The sequence below is a fragment of the Rhinolophus hipposideros genome, assembly GCF_964194185.1.
Source record: "Rhinolophus hipposideros genome assembly, chromosome: 21".
NCBI classification, from domain to species: domain Eukaryota; kingdom Metazoa; phylum Chordata; class Mammalia; order Chiroptera; family Rhinolophidae; genus Rhinolophus; species Rhinolophus hipposideros.
In genome coordinates, this window is record NC_138067.1 from 18326368 (window position 1) to 18354158 (window position 27791).

General features: G+C 38.2%; 1 protein-coding gene across 12 annotated transcripts in view; it reads left to right on the forward strand.

The window, feature by feature from the left end:
- The window catches only part of UTP4 (UTP4 small subunit processome component), a gene marked incomplete at its 5' end in the record, with an annotated part of 28318 nt that extends 874 nt beyond the window's left edge, over positions 1-27444 (forward strand). For 3 of the 12 annotated variants that reach the window (XM_081031011.1, XM_081031013.1, XM_081031012.1), the window contains 16 exons: positions 408-568; positions 2712-2903; positions 4109-4193; positions 5237-5326; positions 7528-7739; positions 13685-13856; positions 13964-14055; positions 15274-15370; positions 16387-16451; positions 17749-17871; positions 18275-18431; positions 21153-21259; positions 22079-22174; positions 23815-24000; positions 25453-25563; positions 26441-27444. In XM_081031011.1, the coding sequence (XP_080887137.1) occupies positions 410-568; positions 2712-2903; positions 4109-4193; positions 5237-5326; positions 7528-7739; positions 13685-13856; positions 13964-14055; positions 15274-15370; positions 16387-16451; positions 17749-17871; positions 18275-18431; positions 21153-21259; positions 22079-22174; positions 23815-24000; positions 25453-25563; positions 26441-26557 (2061 nt within the window). In that variant the 3' untranslated portion in view covers positions 26558-27444. Of the gene's footprint in view, positions 1-407; positions 1409-2711; positions 2904-4108; positions 4194-5236; positions 5327-7527; positions 7740-13684; positions 13857-13963; positions 14056-15273; positions 15371-16386; positions 16452-17748; positions 17872-18274; positions 18432-21152; positions 21260-22078; positions 22175-23814; positions 24001-25452; positions 25564-26440 lie in introns of all 12 variants that reach the window. The other 9 variants (XM_081031007.1, XM_081031009.1, XM_081031016.1 and 6 more) reach the window with 5 other exon arrangements.
- Positions 27445-27791: the final 347 nt, after the last annotated feature.

Here is a 27791-nt window from a genome sequence, read left to right on the forward strand (position 1 = left end):
AGGACCTTAGTTGTGCCTGGAGTACAACTGGTCAGCTCCATGTGTCTCATCGTTCAAGTGCTCACTCCCATTAGAAAATGAGGTTATGTTCAGATTATTGCTGAAGATCAAGTTTTAGATTGTCACCCCTCTTTCCCAGACTACTTCCTTCAGGCAGTTGTCAGGATTGTTAGAAGTCTAGGTGATGGTCTATGTGTTGACTTTCAAATTTTTTGCAGAAGAATCTTGAGCTTGTGGAGGTTGATAGAGTCTTGTGTGTGGTATGAAAATATCATTCGTTAGATACTAAGAAATGAACCTCAACAAGATACAGTTTGAGACTTCCATCCAGAACAGTGATAACAAGGGACAATACATACGACATACTGCAGTTAACTTTTAACAATGACTCTCTTTTCCTCCCCTAGGAATGGGTGAATTTAACGTCCATCGAGTTCGTTTCTTTAATTATGTTCCATCAGGGATCCGCTGTGTGGCTTACAATAACCAGTCAAACAGATTGGCAGTTTCAAGAACAGATGGCACTGTGGAAATTTATAACTTGTCAGCAAACTACTTTCAGGAGAAAGTAAGTCATTTGGAAGCCTGATTTGGTGTTTCTGATGTTAATTTTCTTCTTAAGTTCAGTTCTACAAAAACTTGTATGTCTTCTATAGTCAGAGGGATCATAAAAATGTGACTCTCCCTACCCTCTCTGGAGTTGTTTTGAACTACTTCTGTAGCATGCAATTTCTTGTCTGACTGATGAGAAGACGCTCAGAGTTTTGATCTGTGTACTGCTGGTTAGAAAGGTCCTACCTAGGAATCGTGGCGGCTCACTGTCATTTGGAAACGGACGTTTGCTGGATTCTTTGGGCACAAGAAGGAAAATTATCAAGACCATTGTTTTATATCAGTTTTCGCACCATTGCAACTTTGGTAAGGTGACATTTCCTGCTGGGGGTGTCAGTACCAAGGTCACTGTCAGTTCAGAAAAATCAATGAAACATTTTTATGTTAAACTTTTTGGTGATGTGATAGCAGGAAGATGGATTCCTAAGTTCACCTGTCTGAAAGGATGTAGACTTCCATGCCTATATTTGGGAGTAAAGGAGATTTTAAATTAGATAAAATACCATTTGGATGTATGCAGAGGGTTGTTACAGCAGCATTTTTTTCAAAGGCACTGATTACTGATTTCATGTGCAGCATTTAATTCAATTCACATGTATTGAGTGCTTTATATGCCCTGGGCACTGTAACGTAAATGAATAGATGGATAAATGAATAAATTCTGTGCCCAGCAGCCTAGTACTTGGAATGCAGGCACTTTGTAAATATTTCTGAATGAGCGAGTGGCAAGTATTAGCCATAAAGATGAATATCAGAGGCCCTACCTTCAAGGAGCTCAGAGTCCATTGGGGAAAAGGTGAGTATACAGTTTCCAAACACTGGTAATTTTTATATAAAGCTAAGCACAAGCATAGAATCTTAGTGGAGAGATGCCTTATTCTGATGAGGTGGGTTTAGAAATCTTAGAAAGGGATGAGTTATGGAGCTGACCTCTGAAGAACTAATAGAAGTTTAAAAATTATTGGCCACCGCAACTAGGTCACATTCTGTAGTATGAAAAACATGCTATGATACATGCTTGTTGCATCCTGTGTTTTTCTGTCATTTATGACAGCTGTGACTATGATAGTTTGTATGTTTGTTTAATGCATTTTTTCTCCACTGAACTTCAAATTTTACGTAAACAGGGACCATGTCAGTGATGTTCACGGCCGTATCCCTAGTATTTAGCAAGTGTCTACTAGTACAAAGCCACTGCTGAGTTAATATTTGTTGAATGAATAAGTCAACCATTCTTTACCTAGTAGTGTCTCTTATTTTCTTCTCTCATCTGTTTTTTCAGCAATTGATTAATTCAACCTAGTCTGCTTTCTCCATATTCCCTATTATTTAAGATTGCTTGGATCTGTTAATCACTCTCAGAGCAAGAAAATATTATATCTATGGGAGTGAAAACAATAGGGACTAGGAGTAGTAAGACCTACATCCTCTTCGTGTCATTGACTTTGGGCAAGCCACTTAACGCATTAGTACTAGTTTGGCCTTTTTAAGTTCAAATAGGAAGAATTATACCTGCTTACTCCCTTTTGTGTCAAGCAGACAAAAGAATAAAATGCCTTAATAGGTATGAAACTTGAGTGCTAAGAGAGCACTTGGAAATCTGAAATTTGAATAAAAAGCCAGAGTGAGCTGCATTAGTTTATCTTTAATTTTTTTAAACAGCTTTTTACAGGTGAAATTGACACACAGTAAGAAGCATGTATTTAAAGTATACACATTGATAACTTTTGACAAAGGTATACACCTTTGAAACCATCACTCAATCACGATAGTTACGATATAGTTACAATATAGTTACGATATAGTTACGTTGATTATTTTTTAAATTAGATACATCAAATGCAATTGGATACCAACTTTATTCTACTGAAGGATTTTGCAGAACAAGTCTAGTAAAAGAAATAAAACCAACTGTGTCACTAACTAAAATGTAAAACTGAAAAAATGAAAATGTCGATAGACATGATCTTCTGATAGCACAAAACCCCACACTAGTTATTTCTTGGGAAGTATTTTAATTTTTCCCATGTTGCCTGTGACCACTAGCTCTGATAGCTGGTAAATTCGTGATGGATTGAGAAGTTATGGTCTTTCTGTAGTTTTTCCCAGGTCATGAGTCTCGAGCTACGGAAGCTCTGTGTTGGGCAAAAGGACAGCGACTGTTTAGTGCCGGACTCAATGGAGAGATTATTGAATATGATTTGCAGGCATTAAACATTAAGTATGCTATGGATGCCTTTGGAGGACCCATTTGGAGCATGGCTGCAAGCCCCAGTGGCTCTCAACTTTTGGTCAGTATGCATCTATTGGTAATTTAAACCAAGGTTTCTCTTGTGCCCACTTAAACTTCTTCCTTGTGTTCATAGGAAGGTAGATTAAAATTATGTAATGGCAGGGCGGCCTGACGGCTCAGTTAGTTAGAGTGTGAGCTCTTAACAACAAAGTTGCCAGTTCAATTTCTGCATGGGATGGTGGGCTGCACCTCCTGCAGCCAAGCTTGAAAACAGCGACTGGACTTGGAGCTGAGCTGTGCCATCCACAATTAGATTGAAGGACAACAACTTGAGTTGGAGCTGATGGCCCTGGGGAAACACACTGTTCCCCGATATTCCCCTGTAAAAAAAAAAAATTATATAATGGCATATAGCAACTCCAGTGAGAGCTGGATTCCGGCAACCCCAATATAAGATTGGGATTGATATTGAGGATTAAAAGTCCTTTGTCCTTTTGCATCCTTTCTGCTGCCACTTTGGACCTCAGTTATTCATTTATGAAATGAGAGCGTTGTTAAGCATTTTCCAAACATTGTTCTCTTTGGAATTGGGAGATGTAGATTTTTTGTTTTGTTGTGCTTTGTGTTTTATTATAAATTTCATTTCAGATTGCAGTACCTTAAATTCTTTTGTAGAGTCACAACACACTAAGGTATATTGAAAGTTCTGAGAGATCCTTCCACCAGTTAACCTGTAACCTGTGGAACTTATTTCACCACAGTGTTTCTCAAAAATTGAACACAAACTGAGAAGACTACTTCCCCCCCCCCACCATTAACATTAGAATGGTGCTTTCAGAGGTTTAATTTTCTGTGATAAATCTATGATTTTCTTGATTTGCACTAATTTGTACAATACCTTGACAAGTCTCCATGTAGGTTATATAGTTAATAGGTTTTTTATTTACGCCAAGGGTCTCTAGCAGAGATGCTCTGTGAAATCCTACTTCTATTCTATGTCCTGTGCAGGAATTGAGATACGGATTAGCCTGCTTTCTGGTTAGGGCATGAAGGCTGCCAAGAATACACTGACAGTTTCTTGGTACCAGTACTTTTTTCTCTCACCCACTATTTTTTTCTTTCAGAGCAAGTGATCGCTTTAGGGAAGAAATGTGTATGTATGTATGTATGTATGTATGTATGTATGTATGTGTTTATATACATATATATATTTAGTTAAAAAATACAAAATGCTTATCTATTTTCTCTCTTTTCTCCTAATAGGTTGGCTGTGAAGATGGATCTGTGAAACTATTTCAAATCATCCCAGACAAAATCCAGTTTGAAAGAAATTTTGATCGGCAGAAAAGTAAGCATCATTTTTGGTGGGTTAGTGAATAGCCTTAATAAGAAGTTATGTTTTTGTATCATTGGGGATGGGATATTTTCCCATGGGTCCAGGTAATATTTTATCTCCGTGCTAACTTTATCTGAGTGCAGAGTATGTACTGGAAGCCATCCCTAGCTCAGGCTTTCTCTATTGTGTAGCATAGTTGTGATTGCCTGGTTAAGTATTAATATAGAAAACCAGAAATACAAAAATAGGAAAACTTGTGTTTCTATGTAAGTCAATTTGTTCTCACTTATCGTTGTGATGTTTTAACAAGTGTGCATAAAATCTCAAAACTAGAATTTTATTTTTAATATCTTTGGGGTGTTGTTTTTCAGTTACAAAGGTGATATAATGCTTTTTAAAAATTTCATACGTTTAGCCGAGTATGAAAGAGAAAATAAATATCTCATTCCACTAGTAGACAACATTTTGGAATTAATCTTTTAAACAAATACAAGGGAGTGCTTGCACTTGTTTTTTGTCTTGTTTTTTCACTTGTTACATCACAGACATCTTTTTATGTCAGTCATGCTAGTGTGCGTGGCGTTGCATTTTATGATTTCTGTAATTTAGCCAAAATCCTAATGATGGATTTTTTTGTTACTGCTACAAACAGTGCTGCAGTGAACATTCTTATGTATTTTCATATCTTATATATTTTGGGGCACTCATGCAAGTGTTTCTCTTACATTAACTCCCAGTGCAATTATTGTGCCAAATGTGCACATTTACATTTTGTTTGGCTACTATTATACCAGATCACCCTCAGAAGGTTGTGCTTATTTACACTCCCATCAACCATTTACATATTACTAAAGTTAGTATCAAATACTTCATTATGGATCCCAGGTCAAAGTTGTTCCTCATCTGTTATAAAACAGTTCTTCACAAGAGTGCAGTAGTGAGAGTTAAGACTGTAGAACACTAGCCCTATAGATAATTGTGGAAGGAGAACTCAATTACCCTTTGCTGTATACTTATGTGTATGTCACTTTCTTTTTTGTTGTTCAACTCCCAAGGTCGCATCCTGAGTCTCAGCTGGCATCCCTCTGGCACCCACATTGCAGCTGGCTCCATAGACTACATTAGTGTGTTTGATGTCAAATCAGGTGACTGTTTTTCTCACATTCCTGGATTTCTAAAAGCTCAAGCCCATGTCATGCTTTCAATGACCTTTGGGACCTAACCTCTCACTAACCTTCTGAGATGTTCATGGTGACTTTCAGTCCTTTCTTGGATTACTGCTGCTGCTATGGGAGGAATCTTTATTTTTTTCATGGGATGTAGCATTTTTATCATACTACTCACGTAGTAAATTACCTTTCGTTTCTTGTATGCTTTTTGTTAATATTGTTTCTCTCTCTATTTGTGTGTATATACACATATGTGTATATTATAAGTATACATATGATATACACACACACACTATACACACACATTCTACACACACACATATGTATATCTGTCTCACCAATTCATCCTTTAATTCTTCCAATTGTGTAAATTGGATTCAGACACATCTGATTTTCTTTCTATCACTTTTATCTTGAATGATTCTCTGCTGGAGCCTTCTGACCTGCTCCAGTGTAGCCAGTTTCTGGGCCGGCTGCACAGCTTTGAGATCCTGATCTCTGATTATTCAGTCATTCCAGGGAACTCCTTTGCTTTTCTCTGAAGTCGAATCCCCTGTTTCCCGGTTTGTTCCTTTGTTGGGTGAATCCTGAGAAAGGGTTCTTGAGAAAGGATTCTACGTTGGAAACTGTTTTCCCTTAGAATTTTGAAGTCATGGCTTCACTGTCTTCTAGCCTCTAGTGTTATGAAATCTGATGCTATTCTGAGAGTAGATCCTTTGTATGGGTTGGTGTCTCTCCCAACCCCACCCCCCGGAGCTTTCAGGAACTTCTCTTTATCCTTACTATTCTGAAATTTAATAATTATGTTTTGTGGTGTATCAATCTGTTAACATCACTTTTATTGGACACTTGATAGGTTCCAAAAACCTGTGTTTTTCAGTTCTGGGGGAAATTCTAATAATTATTTTATAAATGGACTTCCATTTTCTCTTTCTGGAATTTTATTATTTCAATGTTGGCTCTTCTAATTTTCTTATCTCTTTTTCTCATCTTTTTTGTCTCTGACATTTTTCTCTACTTCCTTGGAGAGTTTATCATCTTTATCTTCTAATCCGGTTATTGAGTTTTTCATTTCTTTCATGTTCTTTTTTGTTTCTTGAATATCCTTTTTTACAACATTCTCTTTTTGTTTCGTTATATACTAAAACTTCTTCTCTTTCTAAGGCTGTTCATGATAACATTTGTCAAGTGTCCTTCACCCTAGCTGTTTCCTCCTTGTTGTTTATTTATGTTCTTTTAGTCTGGGCCCTGCCTTTCCTATTAAGGCTTTCCCTAAGCCTGCTACCCATGGGCTTCACTGAAGACCTCTCTGGCTGAACTGTTTGGGGTGTTAGGCTCTGAAGACAGGCACTTTAGATCTTTTCTTTTGTGCTGATCATATTCCCCAGAATTTTTTTTTTTTTATTCTGTCTGGTGATAATCAGCCTGGACATCATCAGTCTAAGAAGAAAATTGGAGTTCTCGACATTCAGTAAATCTTCACGTAATCTATTTTCCATATAGTATTCCCACCCTTAGTTATGCCTGTTGTCCCTCTTCAAAGAACCGGTTTCCAGTCTGCTGTTGAGGTGGGGCTTTGGGGAGTTGCCCGGCTTCTTAGTTGGGGTGGGTATCTGAGGGATCTAAAAGTTTCTTAAACTTACTTTCAACCCATCCCTCCTTTTCACCCCACTTTTACCTCTGTTTCCAAAATATCTGGGGTCACCAGTTCCTGAGTTTTCTGAGGGTTCCATGGTATAAATCAGGTGGCTTCTTGGCTTTTCCTACTGCTGATTTGGAACTTAGTTTCAGAGCTCCGCTAAATGAATTACCACTCTCTGTGTTCTTTCCAGTTCCCAAATTTGGACACTGTTGTCTCTCCCTTTCCCATGGGAGAGACATGAGTTTTGGTAAGAGCAGAGTGTAATGGTTGTGGTTAGTTGGCCAGTTTTAAGTGAAGTCTCAAATGTCTCTCTCCCATTTCATCTCTCTCAAAAAAATTTTGTCCCTTCCCCTGCCCCCTCCCTCTCTCATCTTAGGCAACCATTTTGGTGTTCTGAGACTGGTCACCATAACTATTCTTTACTGGCTCTCTGGTCTGTGCTCAGGCAGATAACTTAACACATGCCTATCACAGGCATTTTTTGAAAACTGAAGGAGAAATAAGTACCATTCAAATGTGGGCTTTTATTTTTCAGGGAGTGCTATTCATAAGATGCTCGTGGATAGGCAGTATATGAATGTGTCGAAGCGAAAGTGTATCATCTGGGGTGTGGCCTTCCTGTCTGATGGCACTGTCATAAGTGTGGATTCTGCTGGGAAGGTGCAGTTCTGGGACTCAGCTACCGGGACACTTGTGAAGAACCACCTCATCGCAAATGCTGACGTGCAGTCCATTGCTGTGTCTGATGTGAGTATAGTCCGTTTGCAGCAGTTCCTGTACGATCTGCAGGGCAGGTAGAGAAGGCCGTGGCTGTGCTCCACAAGCACTGTCCCGTAGTCCTCAGTGTCGTGCTGAAGGCAGATGAGTTTAGGACAGTGCATCTGAAAAGCTACTTCATTTTCCTCAACTCTCTTACTCCAACAATGAGTTAGAGAATATTCTCTAAAAGATTAGTTAGCAGAGTGGTTTTCTTCGGGTACTCCCAGTTACCGCTAGTTAATTGAGTCTGATTAGAGAGAGGGCACAAGTGTCCTAGAAGAATCTTGAGAAACGCTATTTCCTCTCTTCATACAACTGTTCTCTTGCTTCCTATCTTGGGAAATTACACGATAATGTTATAGTGATTTTGAAAAATGTTAATTTTCTCCTATTTGAATAAAACTTAAGCAGGTTTGTGTTGAACGAGTGTGTCTCTTCCCTTTTGGTAACCAGGATTCTTAATCAGAAACTTTTGGGTATTTTAGCAGTGAGGTATGGAAGTGACTTTGAAGTTTGTTGACAAGGTCCTTTATTCTTGATATTCTTAGTTGGAGAATTATTTGCTTTCTCAAGTGTGAAAATCCAGTTTCTTAGTGTAGAGATCACTTATACTTGGCTTTTCTTGCCTGTGAAATGTTCCTATCCCGTGAGAACAGTTTGATGTGCATTAAAGCCCTGTAAAACTTTTAGATGTCACATGCAAACTGTAATAGAAGTATAAGTTGAAATGAGTGGGAGAAATTCTCCTTTTAAGATAGTCTTGATCCAAAATGGTTGTAATTATTAGACTTAATTATTAAATTCAGTATTATTTAAAGTGTATTTAAATGTTTTCCACCCATTTTAAAGACCAAGGAGGAAGTATGTTTACTGCTGGGGAACAATTTAAAGGATATATTGTTACAGGGGAAAACAGAACAGTATTATAGTGTATAATATAGTACATAATAGTGTATTAAGAGAAGGGACAGATTTATATATTAGATATCCTATGTTTGATAGTCATATATTAGATATTTTATGTAAATGCAATTTTGCTAGTATGTATAGAAAGAATATCTCAAAAAATTCTTTAAATGCAAATGATGATAATTTCTGGAGACGGAAATTGCAGGGGGCAGGTGGGAGGTAGGCTTAATTTGTATCGTATACCTTTTATACTGTTTGATCTTCCTTTTACCATGTGCCTGTATTACCACATTACATTGAACCTTGGATATAAATGATTGTAGAACATGCCATAATTTTATTGTGGGAAAGAAGAAACACTGCCAATTAAACTATGCCCCAGTGCTTTTTCAAAAAGAAAAATTGGTATTTTGCGTTATAAGCATATAATATGAACTATTAATATTGTAAAGTTATACGAGGTGTGATAAAAAATATGATGAATGTTTAAATTTTAAAAAAATCATTACAGTAAAAGACAAATTGCTATTAATCCCCCTTAAAGTACTCTCCCTCGTTTCAAACACACTTATTCCACCATTCTTGCCACTTTCTGAAGCAGTTCTGGAAGTTCTTTTTGTGAGTGTCTTCAGTTGCGCTGTCGTGGCTGCCTGGATGTCCTGAATCAATTCAAAATGTTTACTTTTCATGGTCATTTTGACTTTGGGGAAGAGCCAGAAGTCACACTGTGCCAGATCTGGTAAATAAGGTGGCTGAGGACACACCGTAATGTTGTTATTTGACAGAAATTGCCATACCAGAAGTGATGTGTGACACAACCTTTCCGTTGTGATGAAGAAGTACAGTGAATGCTGCTGCCGAGTGCCATCCAAGGGAAAGGCAGCGATCTTCAATATGGGAAGCGGTGTGTTGAACCTTAATAACAGTGTGACAATTGTCAACTTGTTCGGTGCAGTCAGTCGGGTGTGAGCTACGGTTGAGAGAATTAAAGTGTGCCGTAAATCATCCTCCATCGTGACAATGCTCCGTGTCACACATCGCTTCTGGTATATGGCAATTTCTGTCAAAAACATTACGGAGTGTCCTCATCCACCTTATTCACCAGATGTGGCACCATGCGACTTCTGTCTCTTCCCCAAAGTCAAAATGATTCAGGACATCGAGGCAGCCATGACAGCGCAACTAAAGACACTCATGAAATAGGACTTCTAGAACTGCTTCAGAACGTGGCAAGAATGGTGGGAGAAGTGATCGAAACGAGGGGGAGTATTTTGAGGGGGATTAATGGCAATGTGTCTTTTACTGCAATAAATTTTTATTTATTTAAACATTCACTATATTGTTTGATCACACCTCCTATAAGGCCAATATAAACTGACACAATGCTTTTTTAAATATAGATTTTATATTTTACTTATTGAAGAGTTCCTTGAGACTTAAACATAAATTTTTGTCGTATCACTCTTGTGTATATATGTGAAAAGGAAACTAAGTGAAATAAAAATGATTCGAGTATTCCTTCTTCCCATTCAGAGTGGAATCCTGAATCACTTTTAGACGCAGTCATGAGGGTTTATGTGTGCCACACGTGCCGCCCTGCCATCCGTAGTGTTGGTGATAAGGCTCCACGGTGGAGCTTTTCTTTTTTGCTTCTGATGACATTTCTGAAGTTTTAATGTTCGCTCTTTATGTGAAGATGTTCCACATGCACAGGTTGAAAGATACAAGATACGGTATCCTGATTTCAGAACTGAAAATGTGGACAAATGTGTGCCTGAGAATCAATGAATAGTACTTACTCAAAATTGAAAAATACAATTGTTCAAATTTCAGCCCTCAAAAATGCTTATCACAAACTCTGCAGTTGGGCAGATTTGGGTTTAAATCCCAGCTGTACCACTTAATAAGTAGATACCTTCCTTGGGTAAGTTACTTCTTCCTTTGTGAAAACAAGGATGCTAGTGATACATACCTCAGTTTGGAGAAAGATTAAATGGGTAGTGCTTGTAAAGCACTAAGTACATCGTCTGGCACAGTGAGTGGTATTGGCATTATCATTTTCTCATCTCTCTTGAAACTGATCCTAATTTCAAGGCTTTTCTCCAGTATACTCTCTTGCCAGAAGGGCTGGTTATTTTTAGATTTCTTTTTATTGGATTTTCATTGACTAAAATGTGAATAGCAGTAAACACCCTGTCCTTTGACCTTAGATGTCTTTCACCCTCATCAAGTAGGCGAGTGCTGATTCCTGCACGGCGTTGGAGGGAACATTTGCTTTCATTTACTCGGCAGTCCTGAGATTTTTTCCTATGTGAAGCAGTCACTCTTTGATTAAATCAGGCCATACACACATCCCCTTCCACGTCTGCTTTTCCCTTGCTTCATTCCTGCTGGGCCCTGAGAGAGCCATTCTTTCTTTTTCTGTTCTTTTATGATTCTACCTCGGGAAAAAGATGTGGACTGAGGGACACCTACCTTCCCAATCCCTTTATATAGGTGGGACTTTGAGCAAACTGCCACTTTTTTTTTTTTTTTTTTTGGTAAACTAAAGAAACTGTTCAGTTGGAAGTCAGAGGGGAGAGTGTATGAGTTCTTAAGCTGCTCTGTGTCTCCACTTTTGCCTTGGGCTAATGGTTTTCAGTTAGCATCCTTAGAGGAGGTGAAGGGGAGACTGGTCTTGGCCACCTTATGTGCTGTTTTTTCAGATATATTTTCCTTCCTTCTCCAGCATCATATGCCTACAGGTGACCTCAAAGAGAGTTGGCACAAGATTGAGGGGGTGTGGTGTGCCCAGAGCAAAGGCTTTGGAGGCAGGTGGCCATGTGTCTTTGGCATGTCTCTAAACCTCTTGAAGTACGAGTTTCCTTATCTGTGTAAAGGTCTATTAAATGATTGGGGCAGTGGGGGGGAAGGTAAGATCATGACTCATACAAACATGAAATGGAAATATGTCAGAGATTTTCTGTAACTCATTAACTGGGAGAACCAGTAAGATGTTATAAGCACTTCAAAGGAGAATTCAAAGAACAGTTATATAAAGCCATCAAGAATGCTGAAATGAATTTCAAATTGTTGTAAGAGTCATTGTCCACAGGGCAATAATCAGTTGTATTCTACCAGGCAAAATTTTTTGTATTTCTATGAAAAAGAATCTTTTGTATCACTCTCAGTTTTCTATAGTTTACAGATTTGTGAAATAGCTCCCAGACCATCAAAGGGCTCACTAGACCAGGACACCAGTACTTTTTATGCTCATTTCAAAGGCTTCCACAATTTCTCCTGATAGGACAAATGATGCTTAATTTTGCAAGTTATTGAAGGACTAGAGATGATATACATAAAATTCCTGGCACAGACAGTATGTAGTTGATGGCAGCTACATGCTCAGACATCTCATTTTTCTTGACAGGCTGACCTAGTCTTTATACTGTTTGATTGGTTGACTGCTGGTTCAGGTCCCTAATTTTTCTCATTCCTCTTTAAAACATCCTATCTTTTTTTCTTGCTCAAAGTTATGCATATTTTTAAAAAACAGGAGTTAAAATGAAGATTGTTTTGAGAATAGAGAGGAATTTTTAAAAATAATTATAGACAAACTAAGATCTTTTAAAACTAACAAATCACAATGCTCAACATACTGGCAAGAGAAAGCCTTAAATTGGGACCAGGGAACCTGGGTCTTTATGATACTGATCGGACCAATAGTTCCCCTCCTAAGCCCACCCTCTGTTCATCTCTAAAAAGAAGATAGTGAATTTCAGGGATTTGCAAACTTCAGGCTTTTGACTACCAGTTTTGCAATTTTTTTCCCCGTCTATACTCTCAATATGTTATTTACGTTTTAAATTTTTTTATTGTGGTAAAATATACATAACATAAAGCTTGCTATTTTAACCATTTTTAAGTGTATAGTTCAGTGGCATTAAGTGCAATCACAGTGTTGTGTATTCACCACCTCTCTGTTTTCAGAACTTTATCATCATCCCCCACAGAAACTCTGTGCCTATTAAACAGTAATTCCCTGTTCCTCACTTCTCCGAACCCCTGGTTACCTCCGTTCTACTTTCTGTTCCTATGAATTTTCTTGTTCTATGTACCACATGTACGAGGTGTGTAGTGGAATCATGTAATATTTGTTCTTTTGTGTCTGGGTTATTTTACTTTGCATAATGGTTTCAAAGTTCATCCATGTTATAGCATTATCAGAATTTCATTCCTCTTTAGGGCTGAATAATATTCCATTGTATGTAAATACCTCATTGAGTTTATCTATGCATCTGTTGATGGACGTTTGGGTTGTTCTCCATATTTTGGCTCTTGTGAATTATGCTGCTATAAATATTGGTGTACGTATATCTATTTGAGTCCCTGCTTCTAAATCTTTTGAGTATATATTTTCATTACTGTTCTTGCTTGTATTAATTGGTTGGTTTGTTTTGATTTTTAGGGCTTGTTTGTTTTTTTGTTTTTTTTTATTTATTTTTCTATATGAATTTAAGAAACACCTTTTCTAGTTCCAGGTATAGGACTATCAGCTTTTTTATTGGATTACGTAAAACTCAACAAATTTCCTTAGTGAACATGAATCGCTTTTATCATGTTAAATATTCTTATTCAAGAATATGGTATTGATTTCTTTGTTTAGGTAATTTTTATGTCCTTTAGAAGGACTTAAATTTTTTTCTTATGTAGGCCTAGCACGTTTCTCGTTAAATGTATTCCTAGGTGTTTTATCTTTTTTGTTGAATTTCTACTGAGGTCTAGTTTGTTTATATGAAAGCACTATAAGAGTTTGAGGTACATACTGTTAATTGTGTCAGTAGGGGGCGCATTGTTATCTATGAGTGAGATTGCTCCTATGATGGAACTGTTATCTTCTGGAGGAAAAAGACCCCTATAACCTACCTTCCAATTCTGGCCATAAGTTTCCCCCTAAGCTGCCCAGATAGACAACCTCAGAAAATATTTTTCAAAGTGAGCCTTATTTTGCTCAAGTGTATCTTCCTGATGATTTAATTTCTCAGCAAGAAGACAGTTTCGTGGTGGGCACAGCCGAGGGGACAATATTCCATTTTCAGCTGGTCTCTGTGACTTCCAGCAGCAGCGAGAAGCAGTGGGTGCGGACAAAGCCATTTCAGCATCACACTCACGACGTGCGAACTGTGGCCCACAGCCCCACAGCGCTGATCTCCGGAGGTGGGTGCTGCTGTCAGCCAGGCTGCTGCTCTTCTCTGCCCGGCTCTGCTTATTTTCATGCAGGACTTTTTCCAATTTTGATGCCTTCTTCCCCACCTTCCTCTTAGGCACTGACACCCACTTAGTCATTCGTCCTCTCATGGAGAAAGTGGAGGTAAAGAATTATGATGCTGCCCTCCGAAAAATCACTTTTCCCCACGTAAGTATCACCCCCTAACCCGCACTGTCCTGTCATCTACTCGTTCCCCTGTCCCACAAGACTGAGCACAGCTCACACTTCCTGAATAAGTCTGTAGGATTTCTGTGGTTACCTACCTTCACTCTTCTGTTTCTGAGGCAGGCCTCTTGCAGAGACATTTATGGGGGCCAAGAGATTTACAGCAGCACTGCTAGTTGGGTTTCAGGGGAAATCATTCCCTTTTCCAGATAGTTGTGGTTTATGGGAAGTTTGTTTGTAAGGCTGTGCTCTTTATTATTCTGGGTGGTAAGAGGAAAATTCAGGCTTCCAGTGTTTTCTTTCTAGGTAAACGGACGTCTCCCCAAGCTAAAATCCCTTCTCCCCACTACCTGTTTTACATTTCATTCAACCAGTAAACCTTCCTCAGTCTAACGCGTCTTTATCTCCCGAATCTAGTCATTTCTCTTTGTCTTCATTGACATTATACTAGTTTGGATCAGTGTCTTTTTTTACCTGGATTACTTTATAGTAGCTTGTTAATGATCTTCTTTTATTTACATTTGTGTCATTCCAACCCAGTCTCCATTGATCTGTTCAAAAAGCAGCTTTGTTCATCACTTCATGCTTAAACCCTTTGGTTGGTCTCTATTGCCTTCAGCATAAAAACAGAATTCCTTAGTGTGGTTTATGAAACATGTCTCAATCTTGCCCTCGTCCTCACCTCTTCTCTCACACCCTTGCAACACCCCACACCATCTAGCCATTTGGAAAGATTCCTTTCATTCCCTCTAATGCTCTTTTACCTTTGAGCTATTTCATACACCACTGCTCTGCTTAGAACGTCTTGCCCTACCTCCTTTGCCAGAGTAGACTTTACCAGTGAACCTCATCTGGGCTCCTGTCTTTACCCCCATGAAGCTAGAGTAGATATCCTTTATACTTTTTTCATTACATACTGTGCTTAACCATGTTAAAATTCTTAGCACACTTAGTGTAATTGCCTGTTTAATTCTGTGTCAACCCTTCAGACTATAAGCTTGAGAGCAGCAGGTATGTTATTATATACCAGTGTGTTCTTAGATCCTAGGATAGTGCCTGGCATGTGGTACTACGTAGGAAATATTTAGCAAGCAAATGGATTTCAGCAGTAAAACAATGTGCTGAAATGCTGCTGCTGTATCTGGTACTGAGGCAGTAGATGACCCTGGCTTATTTATCACTTTCGATTCTTGGATATAGCGACGTCTCATTTCCTGTTCAAAAAAGAGGCAACTTCTCCTCTTCCAGTTTTCTCATCACTTGGATCTTTGGCGACTGGGATCTACAGTTGCAACAGGTAAGATGGAAGAACGTTTTTTTCAGTAAGGAAACTGGAGAGAGAAGCCAGAAATTAGAATTGCAGTTGATATTCTGCCTGTGGAAGTAGATTTTTCTTTGTCCATTGGAAATTATGATTTTTCCACCCACAAGATGGAGCAAAGGAGTTTGCTTCAAAGTATTGGAATCGTTAGCAGGATACTGGATCATCTATTGAAAGTTTATGACTCTCTATTACAGAACAGGGTAGCAGTGGGGGTGCAGGATGTAGTAGGGTTGTGGAATCATAGTTTGGTGTGGCTTGATTGGGATCAAAACAGGATGTTGAGAAGTGACAAGATTTAAAGTTGAGTAGTGAAAGCCCTGTATAAAAAAGAAGTTCACGAACTCATAGACACAGACATAGTTTAGTGGTTACCAGAGGGTAAGGGGGGTGGGGGGAGGGAGATGAGGGTAAGGGGGATCAAATATAGGGTGATGGAAGGAGAACTGACTCTGGGTGGTGAACACACAATGGGATTTATTGATGATGTAATACAGAATTGTACACCTGAAATTATGTAATTTCATTAACAATTGTCACCCCAATAAATAAATTAAAAAAAAAAAAAAAAAAAAGAAGTTCACATGGATCGTAACTGGGGTGACAGCCTAATGGCCTTTTGTATGACCCGTTAAGGAAATGTTAGGTTCTGTTGTTTTATATTGAATTAGGTCCATATAGGATTTAGGTTCCAAAATGAACAAATGAAGTTGAAGTCACAGCCACACAAACTCCACTTCCACCCACCTACACGCCTGGATCTAGGGCAGGGCCTCATAACATCAGTGATGTTCCATAGGCCGTGTCCGGGGCACCCAAATAGTTAAGAAAATGCGCCACCAGAAAACTGGAGGTTTTACTAAGTCAGACATTTTTGTGATTTCCCACTGGTAGAGATTCCATTCTACCCAGGAATGACTTTTTAGAAGGAAAAAAATATACAAATAACCTTTCTTTGAGAAGAAAGACCTCAGGGAAATTTCTTGTTCTAGGAAAGCATGGGGATACCCTTCCACTCTCTAAAGATGCAGATCATTTACTGCACCTCAAGACAAAGGTAAGGAAATTTTTTTTTTTTTTCATCTCCAAAAAAGTTTATTTTTTTTTCATCTCCAAAAAAGTTTATTTTTTTTTCATCTCCAAAAAAGTTTATTTTTTTTTTCATCTCCAAAAAAGTTTATTTTTAAAGGTAAGGAAATTTAACAGTGTGTTCAGGCTCAGAAATCCAGAGCATTTTTCTCATTCTGAATTTTAAGGATTACTTAGTTGACATAATAAACTGTATAAAATCTAAAATAATTTGAAGTAGTATGTCAACAGAACTGGGTTTCCTGTTATAAGTTGGGCATTCAAAAATTATTGGATGAGCGAATACAGGAAATTGGTTTTTCTTCTTTTGGTATTATTAGGAAAGTAACATGCTTTTTTTTTTTTTTTTTTTTTTTTTAAATTCAAATGGTACAAAAGATTATGTAATGAAAAATGAGCCCACTTCTTACCCAAATCCCCAGTTCCACTCTCCAGAGATAATTACTGCCAGTAGTTTCTTGTATATCCTTCTAGAAGAAATTTCCACCCATGTGTGCATGTGTATATATATCCTTTCTATAGTAATGGAAATATACATACTGCTTTGTTATCATTTTTTAAAAATCTTTGTTTTAATTATACAGATATTTGTGAATAGTCTTACTGTAAAGAATTCAAACAGTATTGCTAGTTTGTATCGTTGTCCACCTCTTTAATTCTAGTCCCCTTTCCTGAAATAATTATTGTTGATTAGCTATATATCCTTCCAGATCTTTTTTTGTGAGAATATGTGTGTGTATACATACATATGTATATACATTAAGATGTATTTCATGAGTTTTTGAATTATATGTTATTTTACTTTTACTTTTCTGCAAATTTTTGGGCTTACTATTTCTTAGAGGTCTTTAAAGCAAACATGGACAGAGGTCTTTAAAGCAGAGGTCTTTAAAGCATTATCATGGACAAAACAGGAAATCAGTTCTCTAAGTCACCTCTTCTCCCAAGCTTTCCTGCATTAAATGCCTCTCTGCTCAGGTTTCTAAAGTTAGGGTTTAGTATGAAGCTATTTGTGAAGTATGCAAAGGGCTGAGATTAGTTCACAGTATTCATAGACCTCTGTTCTTGATTGTGGAAATCAAAGCCACACCATTTAGATTATTTCTTCTGAAATAATCATAGTGACAAACAACATATGAGTGTCAGGATTATGTGTAGGCATTTGTGGATATGTCCAGAGTGGTGACAGCTTGGGGATTCACGTCTCCTTGAACCCTGTTGTAAAGTTTTACCTGAATATTCATCCTGATTCCTAAAATTGTCAGGGTCCCGAGAATATTATTTGCAGCTGTATCTCCCCATGTGGAAGTTGGATAGCCTATTCTACAGCTTCTCGGTTTTTTCTCTATCGGTTGAATTATGAACATGACAGCATAAGCCTCCAAAGGGTAAGTGATAACCCAATGTCTGTTTGAACAAGAAGAAAATTCTTAAGTGTGTGGGTTTTGTGTGAAGTGGGAATGAAAGTGGGATATGAATCCTTGCTCAGTGGAAGCTATTTGGAGATAGCGGTTACAAAAAAGTCTTTTATTTTCACTTTGATTTGATTTTGTTTTTGGAGTAGGGAAATGCCAGAAAGTGTCAGTAAAATTTTGGCTTTTGAAGAGATAAAGGAGGGTGCTGTAGAGGGTACAGTGGGCGTGTCAATGTTCCAGGCTCTTGGTCAACTGGCTTCCTTAGAGACAAGAAGCATTAATGTACGAGTAATTTAAACCTGGCTGTGATCATTTTTGATGGCCTCTAGGTCTCACTTCTTTCTCTTACTGGTTTTTACTACTGGTTCACCCCAAGGTTTCAAAAATGCCAGCATTCCTTCGCTCTGCCCTTCAAATTTTGTTTTCTGAAGATTCAACAAAGCTCTTTGTGGCATCAAATCAAGGGTCTCTACATGTCATTCGGCTCTTGGAAGGAAGCTTCAAGCACCTGCATACTTTCCAGCCTCAGTCAGGTAGGAATTTGATAACTGGCCATGAGAGAGAGTTTTCAGCCTCTGATGTATCTTTTTTTTTTCTTTTAAACCTCATTCATTGTTGCGGTTCACTAATGCTCTTCTCCACCCTGCAAACATTCACTGATATGTTTGCAATTTAAAGTAGGAGGAGATATCTAGCACATGAAAACGCTTGATGAGATCCTCACACCTACTCTTTTCTCACTGGGCTTTTGATTCCTTATTTGGAGCCAGAGAAGTTTCATCACCCTTAGTGTTTCTGTTAGCAAGAAGAAAGTCAAAGTCATTTGTAACCCTGACACTCAGAAATGACTACTATTAATATGTTTGTATATTTCCAGTATATGTTTGTACATTGGTATTTTATGGACAAGTTGGTTTTCTTATTCAGGTGTAATTACCTCACAAATATCAAGGGAGAGGGAGAAAAATCCCACTAGATAGAAAGAAAATTAAAGATATTTAAAAATGTATTTAATTTATTTTTTTATAATTTAAAACATTTCTCAAGTATAGGTGACATACGATATTATATTGGTCTACAACACAGTGGTTAGACATTTATATAACTTAGGATGTGATCACCCTGATAAATCTAGTACCCATCTGACATCATACATAGTTACTATAATATTATTGACTGTATTCCCTATGCTGTACTTTACATCCCCATGGCTATTTTGTAACTACCAATTTGTATTTCTTAATCCCTTTCCCCTTTGCACCATACCCCCAAACCCTCTCCCATGAGGTAACCATCAAAATGTTCTCTGCATCTATGAATTTGTTTCTGTTTTGTGTGTTTGTTTATTTTGTTCTTTAGAGTCCACATATAAGTGAAATCATGGCATTTATTTTTCTCTGTCTGACTTACTCCACTCAGCACGATAGGTTTATCTATGTTGTTGCAGATGGCAAGATTTTACTCTTTTTTATGGCTGTGTAATATTCCATTGCATATATATACCACCTCTTCTTTATCCATTTGTCCATTGATGGACACTCAGGTTGCCTCCGTATCTTGCCTGTTGTAAATAATAATGCAATGAACATGTAGGTGTAGATGTACATGTTCCTTCCAAGTAGTGTTTTGGGTTTCTTTGGATAAATACCCAGAAGTGGGATTACTGGGTCCTTTGTCTCTTGTTATAGCTTTTGTTTTAAAGTCTACTTTGTCTGATGATAAGTATTGCTACCCGGTTTTTTTTTTTCTTCCTTCATTTCCATTTTCTTGAAGTATCTTTGTCCATCCTTTTACTACTGTCGGTCTGTATGTGTCTTTCAATCTGAAGTGAGTCTCTTGTAGGCAGCATATGTAAGGGTCTTCTTTTTTCTTACTCATTCAGCTACCCTATGTCTTTTTTTTTCCCCGGGTTTGTTTGTTTTTATTTTTTATTAGTGCACACTGTCTTTTGATTGGAACATTTAAATGGTTACATTTAAACATGTAAATGGTTACATTTAAATGTAATTGTGGACAGATATGTAGTTATTGCCATTTTATTATTCATATTTTTTATTTTTTACTTTCTCCTTAAAGAAGTGCCTTTAACATTCCTTGTAATACTGGTTTGTTGATGATGAACTCCTTTAGCTTTTTTTTGTCTGGCAAGCTCTTTATCTGTCTTATTCTAAATGATAGCTTTGCCTGGTAGAATACCCTTGGTTGTAGCCCCTAAGTTTTCATCACTTTGTATTTCATGCCAAACCCTTCTGGCCTGCAAAGTTTCTGTTGAGAAATCAGCTGAAAGTCTTATGGGATCTCCTTTGTAGGTTACTAACTGCCTTTGTCTTCTTTTAAAATTTTCTCTTTGTCTTTAACCTTTGGAATTTTAATTACGATGGGTCTTGGTGTGGGCCTCTTTGGATTCATCATGTTTGGGACTCTGCGCTTCCTGGGCTTGTATGCCTGTTTCCTTCAGGCTAGGGGAGTTTTCTGTTGTTATTTCTTCAAATTTTTCAGTTCCTTGCTCTCTCTCTTCTTCTGGTACCTCTATTATGCGAATATTGGTATACTTGATGTTGTCCCATAGGCCCCTTAAACTATCCTCTTTTTTTTTTTTTAAGATTTTACTGGGGAAGGGGAACAGGACTTCATTGGGGAACAGTGTGCACTTCCAGGACATTGGTTAGTAAAATTATGTAGCTTTCAAGTGGACGTCTATAATACATCATCTATATATTGCATTGTGTGTTCACTAGACAGAGAGTATGATTTTTATACCACATGAGTCTTCATGTTGCCAGTTTGGTTTAAAGTCCCTTGATGACAAAGATGCCTCATTTGTGCCCATGCTCCCTTCGTGCTAAATATGCAGCAGGCACCCAGTAAATTAAAGGTATGCTTCAAGCCTGTTGAATTGGTTGTTTGTCCATAACTTGGATGAAAAATTATTTGTTAGGAAAGGAGTTTGAAACAAAGGACAGATTTTAGTGGTTGCTGATACCCTAATTCTTCTTTCTCATAATAGGCAGGGTCTCACTCAAGCCTGAGCAAGTGATACCTTCAGGTTTATCTCTCTTGCTCCTCTTTAACATGAAAGATGGCTAATTAAATGAAAGTAATAAACAGATTAACTTATCTAGAACTTATTTGCAAAATTATCAAGAAATTATCCCTTCAGTAATTTAAAACTGAGGGTTTGATTGCCTTTTGCCATCGTCTTCAGGGCAGGGCTGGCTGTGGACACTGATTTTACTGTTGTTCTCTCCTCACAGGGACCGTGGAGTCCATGTGCCTTTTGGCAGTCAGTCCAGATGGGAATTGGCTTGCTGCATCAGGTACCAGTGCTGGAGTCCATGTGTACAACGTAAAACGTCTAAAGGTGAGCTTTGAGTTTAATCGTAGCAAACAGGAGGAAGTTAATCCTGCAGTTACAAGACTCGAGGCCGATTGGTATGGCCTGGAAAATTACTAGGCTTTTGTTTTGTTTTTTAACCAAGAATTTTTCCTGTTTTACTTGTTTAGAATCCAAAAGCTATAATCTGCCACGTTAAAATCAGTCAATGGGGACAGTGAAACCATTCGTGCACAGAAATTTGTAATTAAGTATTTATGGGTGATTAATCCACATCCAGGTTGTTTCTGTATTTTGGAGAGGAAAATCCTGATTTACCCAATGAACAGTTAGAGATAATAACAATTTTTAATAGCTTGCCTTGTAATCTCAAGGTATTTTTAAAATTAAACAGCACCAGAAATTTGACAAAGGAGTAGCAGAAAAATATTTTTCACTAATCAGTAATGGTACTGTCATTCATACATGGCATCACTAATGATTCCTTACAAGTCCTCATCTTCATCATAAAAGTCAGATAAGGACTACCCAAAACTTACAGTAAGCAGTAAAAGTTCATAGACCAATATCAAACTGCAACATGGGTTTGCCTACTAACTGCACAACTTAATCTTTATTGCACGGTGGCAAGAGCATGTCCTGCTTGCTCTTTGAGCCTTGCCTGGCATTTAAAAGCATTCCGCTGTAGTGGTGCACATGCCTTGCAATCATACATAAATGTCCGTGGCTAGGCATGGATTTCTTTTAAATCCAGTGTGGAGCTATAGAGTCTCTGGTGACATGTTTATGAGCAGTTCACACGGATGTCACATAGACTTGCCTTTTATGTCTGATATTTCTTCCCAGCTTCACTGCACAGTCCCTGCTTACAATTTCCCTGTGACTGCTCTGGCCATCGCCCCCAATACCAACAATCTGGTCATTGCTCATTCTGACCAGCAGGTAAGAGATTACAGTGCTTTCTAATTCTTTCCTGCTGGATGGTAACTTGGAAATTAAGATAATGACAATTTTGGAAGACCCTTTCTTTGAAAGTACTGGATGATACCAAGATAGTTTTCTCCTGTATGAGGTAAAGCTTCAGTGTTATAGCCTGGGTACGTCATGGGCCAGTAATTGCCATTGGCACAATGGAATGGTGAAGCATTGAGATTCTAGAGTAAAGAGGTACAAGGAGGAGGAATTTTGAAATACTCGTATTACTGATTGTTTTTAGACTAGTGATGACATGAACTCAAGTGTTAGACTGGATATGAGACAGAATAAGATTTTGAGAGTTGAAAGTAACTAAAAGATCATATAATTAACCTTTACTTTGCAGATAAAGAAATCAGGCCATAGTAAAATCAGGTACCTAATATCAGCCCAAATTAGCGCTTGGTCTACTGCTTTTTTCCATACCAAGTTGTAAGAAGATTATAAGAAGATCTGTCAAATACCTGAACTGCAGAACACAGTATGAAATTATCAATACTTAACTGATCTGCATCTGTACAGTGGGCATAATAATACCTTCCTCACTGAGCTGTTGGAAAGAAGAAATGCGATCCGAGAAGCACATTTAAGTAAACTGCTAGACAAAGGATGCTTGCTACTTTGATTAGCAGTTTTTACACACACACATATGCACACAGACACATTCTTTCCAAAAAAATAAAATCTCTCATTTCAGTTTCATAGATCTGTATCCTTAACCAAAGACTGAAAGATCAGTGAAGCCATGTCCTTGTCATTGTCACACGTAGCGATTATGTCCAACTGATGCCTTTTACTGGCAGCTGGTCCCCTAAGTGCTTCAGTTGTTAAAACTGGTGGGAAATTTTTTAGTACCAATTAGATTAGCAAAGATCAATAGAGTTAATAATACACAGTACTGTGCGGTTATAGAGAAACAGCACTTCACACATTACGTAAATTAGTATGATTCTTTTAGAGGACATTTTGGCATTATCTAAAAAAATTTTTAATGCACATAGCATTTGATTCAGAAGTTCTGATTCTAAAAGTTCTTTCCACAGATAATACGCTTTTAGTTGTGCAAAAGGGCATCAATACAGAGATAATCGTTGCAGCCTTGTTTGTAGTAGCTAAAGATTAGAAATAACCTAAATGTCCAGTAAACAGATTAGATAAGTAAATCATGGTACTTCTGAAAAGTGAGTGGATTATTGTATGTTCTTCAAAGGGAATGTGAGTTATGTATATATAAATATTGATATGGTCGGTCTCCATGATAGAATGCTACACAAAAAAAGCCACATACAGAACAAGTGTGTCTTATATGCATAAAACATCTCTGAAAAGATGTAAACCAGAAATAGCAGGTTACTTTTGTCTTGGGGAAAAGAGATGTTAAGATTGCAGAGTGGATTTTCATTGTAAGCCTTTCTATGCTGTTTGAATTATTTATTCTGTAATTTTCCTTACTTTTTTTTATTATTAAAAAACATAGTGAGAAAGTGTAAGGCTGAATACAATACAGTCAAGGTTTGTGTATATATTTTCTGGTTCGGAATGAGGGATGCTCTTCAGGTCTTTCTGGGTACCAGCCTGCATTTCTGCTATATCATATCCTTCCTCAGATATTTGAATACAGCATCCCAGACAAACAGTATACAGAGTGGAGCCGAACTGTCCAGAAGCAGGGCTTCCATCACCTTTGGCTCCAAAGGGATACTCCCATCACACACATCAGTTTTCATCCCAAGAGACCGATGCACATTCTTGTCCACGATGCCTACATGTTCTGTATCATCGACAAGTCATTGGTGAGTTCCTTGCCACTGTCACCTGTACTCTCACTGAATCTTCTTTCCTTAAGAATCTTCAAGTTCTAAGAGTAACAAGTATAATAAGTCAGGTGAAGGAGAATCAGAATAGAGGTTCCTGTTACATTCTTTGGAGGAGAGGAGCTTTCGTTTTGCAGATTTCCTCATTTTTGTTCCCGCGTTCATTAGGCTACCAGAGAAGAGGTGGGCCTTTGTTGCATTGGTTTTTGCTGATTTGACCATTTTTCTGTTTTGCTTGTGAGCATATAAACTTAAGGATGAGAGTGATTAGGTCAGTATTCAGAAGGAGACCGTCATGGAGCAATAACGTTGATTTGGCTGAATCACTTCCACTTTTGCATACCAAGTGACTGAATAGTGTGGTTTCATTAAAGGACATACAGACTGAGCTTTTGACCACTTGTACCCCTTGTCTGAATGTACTGACACACTATCTGTAGGCTTGAGGAGTTGGTCTTAAAAAAAAGAACTCCAGCTAGGAAAATTCCATTCTTCATGGCTGTCATTTAGGTGGGAGGTGAGCAGTTTTTTCAGTTGTAGATTCCATCCTCTGCCAGCTGCTGTTTTGATTCACCCTAAATTTACATATTTTTTTCTGGGCAGGAGCACTGTGACCTATGGCCATGCCTGTAATGCACTTTGGGCTTAGATTACAAGCAACACACTGTTTTTGGTATATCTGTGAAGATGTGGGTGGAAAGAACATGGAGGAAGCAGCAGATGGCTCTAAAGGAGGTGGACATAGTGATGTGTCACTGGAGCTCTTCTCCTGGGCCCTGTGTCCTCTCGGTGTGGGAAGCAGAACTGGCTGACAAGTGCCTGCTGCAGTTTGAGTAATACAGGAAGGGCCCCTCCCACTGGCTTGCCTCTTTGTACCTCAGCTCAGATCGGCCCATGTTTCTTCCCAAGCCCTAGTGATAAGTCCATCACTTCCTCTGGTTGGGTAGAGCTATTTCCCAAGGAAGTCAGAGATGAAATATCACTTGCTTGGCCAGAGGCCATCTCTCAAAGTGTCAGTGACATCAGTGGGGGTGGTTTGTGTTTCAGTTTCTCTGGGGAAGAACTTCAGTCACTTGGCCAGTCCACGAGCTGGTTGGGGGAGAGTCTAGGAAGCAGGGCCTGCATGAGCTGAGCTCCTGTGCATGCCAGTTTGTTCCTGTCACAAAGTGTTACTGACAAGACTGCCTAGAAGCCCCAGTTGGGCTCTTTGATCTTGTCAGCAGAGTACCGAGCTCTCTGCCTCACACTCCCACCCTCTACAGTATAACTGCAAGAGTGACTGCAGCTCTCCTCCTGAAGTAAGGAGTCATGAGGTAGTAAATGTATATTATGGTTGGATGATGGTATTTACCTGATAAATCACTGTAGTCTTTTGTTCTGTAGAAGCCCAATAAAAATAATGATATAAACAGTATATCTTTGTCTTTTTAGCCTCTTCCAAATGACAAAACCTTACTGTACAATCCACTTCCTCCCACGAATGAATCAGATGTCATCAGGAGGCGCACAGCCCATGCCTTTAAAATTTCTAAGATATATAAGGTAAAACATCTTGCATGGTATTTTGGACAGTTGGTTTCTTGTGATATCATCAAAATGTAATAAGATATCAAAATGTAACCTTCATTTTTCATACAGAGGACCTAGTTTGTGGAGGCAAGTGACCTTTCTGAGGATGTGTGTCCCTTATGTCTGTATTTCATTGTTCTTGCCTCAGTACATTAGAGGCAGGCACATTATAATTAACCCAAATGAAATACATAGGTAATAAGAAATGGTGTTGGAGCTCAGGTGGGGTCTTTGTATTAGAGCTGGCTTTTACTGTGTGTTAAAGCTGGCTTTTAAATTTGATTTCTAGTTGGAGAATGTTCCACAAGATAAATTTTTAGCAAATGGAAGTCATTGACTCTGTTACGACTTTCCTTTCTGGGCTGGGCTTTTCACTGTATATAAAACACGTATCTGTTGAGCTTGCAATACTCTACAACTATTTGTGCCACCTCAGGAGCTCTATATTCATGCTTCTCAGATTGGAATTCCTGGGCATCCTGGAATATTTTCTCAGGGACCTGCAAGACTATTTTTCAGAGGGTTGTGGTCTGTGGCTTATTCAAGTATGGTTAGCTTCCTGATGCATTTGAAACTTGCCGTTTATCCAAAGCCCTCAATTAACATTGATTTCTAAGAAATTAGATTTTCTGTACAGAGAAACATGAAAAATCTTGCTGAAGTCTTGTATGAGTGAACTCAGTTAAAAGCTCCCAACCTTTCCAGCCATATTGAGTCCTAGAGCAGGAAGGATTGTCAGAGATTTATATCCCTCCAACCTGATCTAAGCTAACCTTTTAGCTCCAGTTCATCTATTCAGGACTAGCCCTGGAGCCTAACTCCTAGTAGAATCATTCTGATCTCTCTACAGCCTCTACTCTTCATGGATCTTTTGGATGAAAGAACGCTGGTGGCAGTAGAACGGCCCCTGGATGACATCATTGCTCAGCTCCCACCACCCATCAAAAAGAAGAAATTTGGGACCTAAAACGGCACTGTCTTTGTCCTTCCTTGAACTGTTCTACCATGTTTTTTTTTCACAGATTATGATAATAAAACAAAGTTATTCTTTAGGACTAGTCATTATAAGTATTACCCTTAAAATAATGGACAATAATTTTCCTTCATTGAATGAAAGTGAATGGAAATGCCAAGGTATTTGTAGTTGGGATAATGTTCTGTGTAGCTAAAAATTCATCCAACTTTTTCAGGGTCCTCTTTGTTCTTTAGACCACAACCTCAGGGAAAAAAATATATATATATGTATATACACACACGTATGTATGTATATGTGTGTATGTATGTGTATATATATATGTGTGTATACATACATGTGTGTGTGTATATATATATGTATGTATATAAAATAGTTATCCTCTATTTCCTAACACATACCTGAGGCTTCAAAATGCTGATGACCTTCACTGTCTGCCTGCCCGTGACCTATGCAAAGGCGTGGGGACCTGCCCAACATTGCCCCAGAGGGCAGGGGAACCATGCTTGCTTACTAAAGCTAGCCTAACTACCAACAGCAATAATCAACCTATGTTTCAATGAAGAATTTTAACTGCAGTACTCCATCTGAAAAGTCTTAGACCTTTGGTAATCAGCTATTAATTTTATTTAAAAGGAAAATACAGGATATGGGATATCAGCCCCATTAACCCTTGTTTCACTTGTTATATGCCAGTTTCACAGGTTAAGAGAACATTGGGCATTTTATTAAGGAGTAGGAATGCAAGTGAGGACCAGGAAGCCAGCCATGTATTTCGCCTTTTCTATCCTCTTCTACTTGCTTTGACATTGTTATTCCCATTAGTGTTCTCAACTAACTAGTTTTAGCATGATCTTTTACATTAGAACGTGAAGAACTGTACTTAACCTGAACTGAGCAGATAGATTTCTTTCCCATCTCAGTGGATGTATTCTGTTGCATGCCTGTGGAAACCCAGTATGTGTGGTTTTGTTTGTTTGTTTGTTCTGGGGATGGAAGGCTGTGGCATAGGCAGAGAAGTATGTGGGTTCCGATGACATCATGAGTTAAAGTGCCGGTGAAAAAACATTTTGCTAAGATGAACCCTACCCTTGAGTCTGGAAAGGGAAAATAACTGGGAGAATTTAAGGTAGATGTGTGGGAGGAGAGGCAATAAGAAAGAAACAGAGCCCGATACTTCATAACTTACGGTACAGCCTATTTTAGATCCATTTGCTAAGAGGGAATA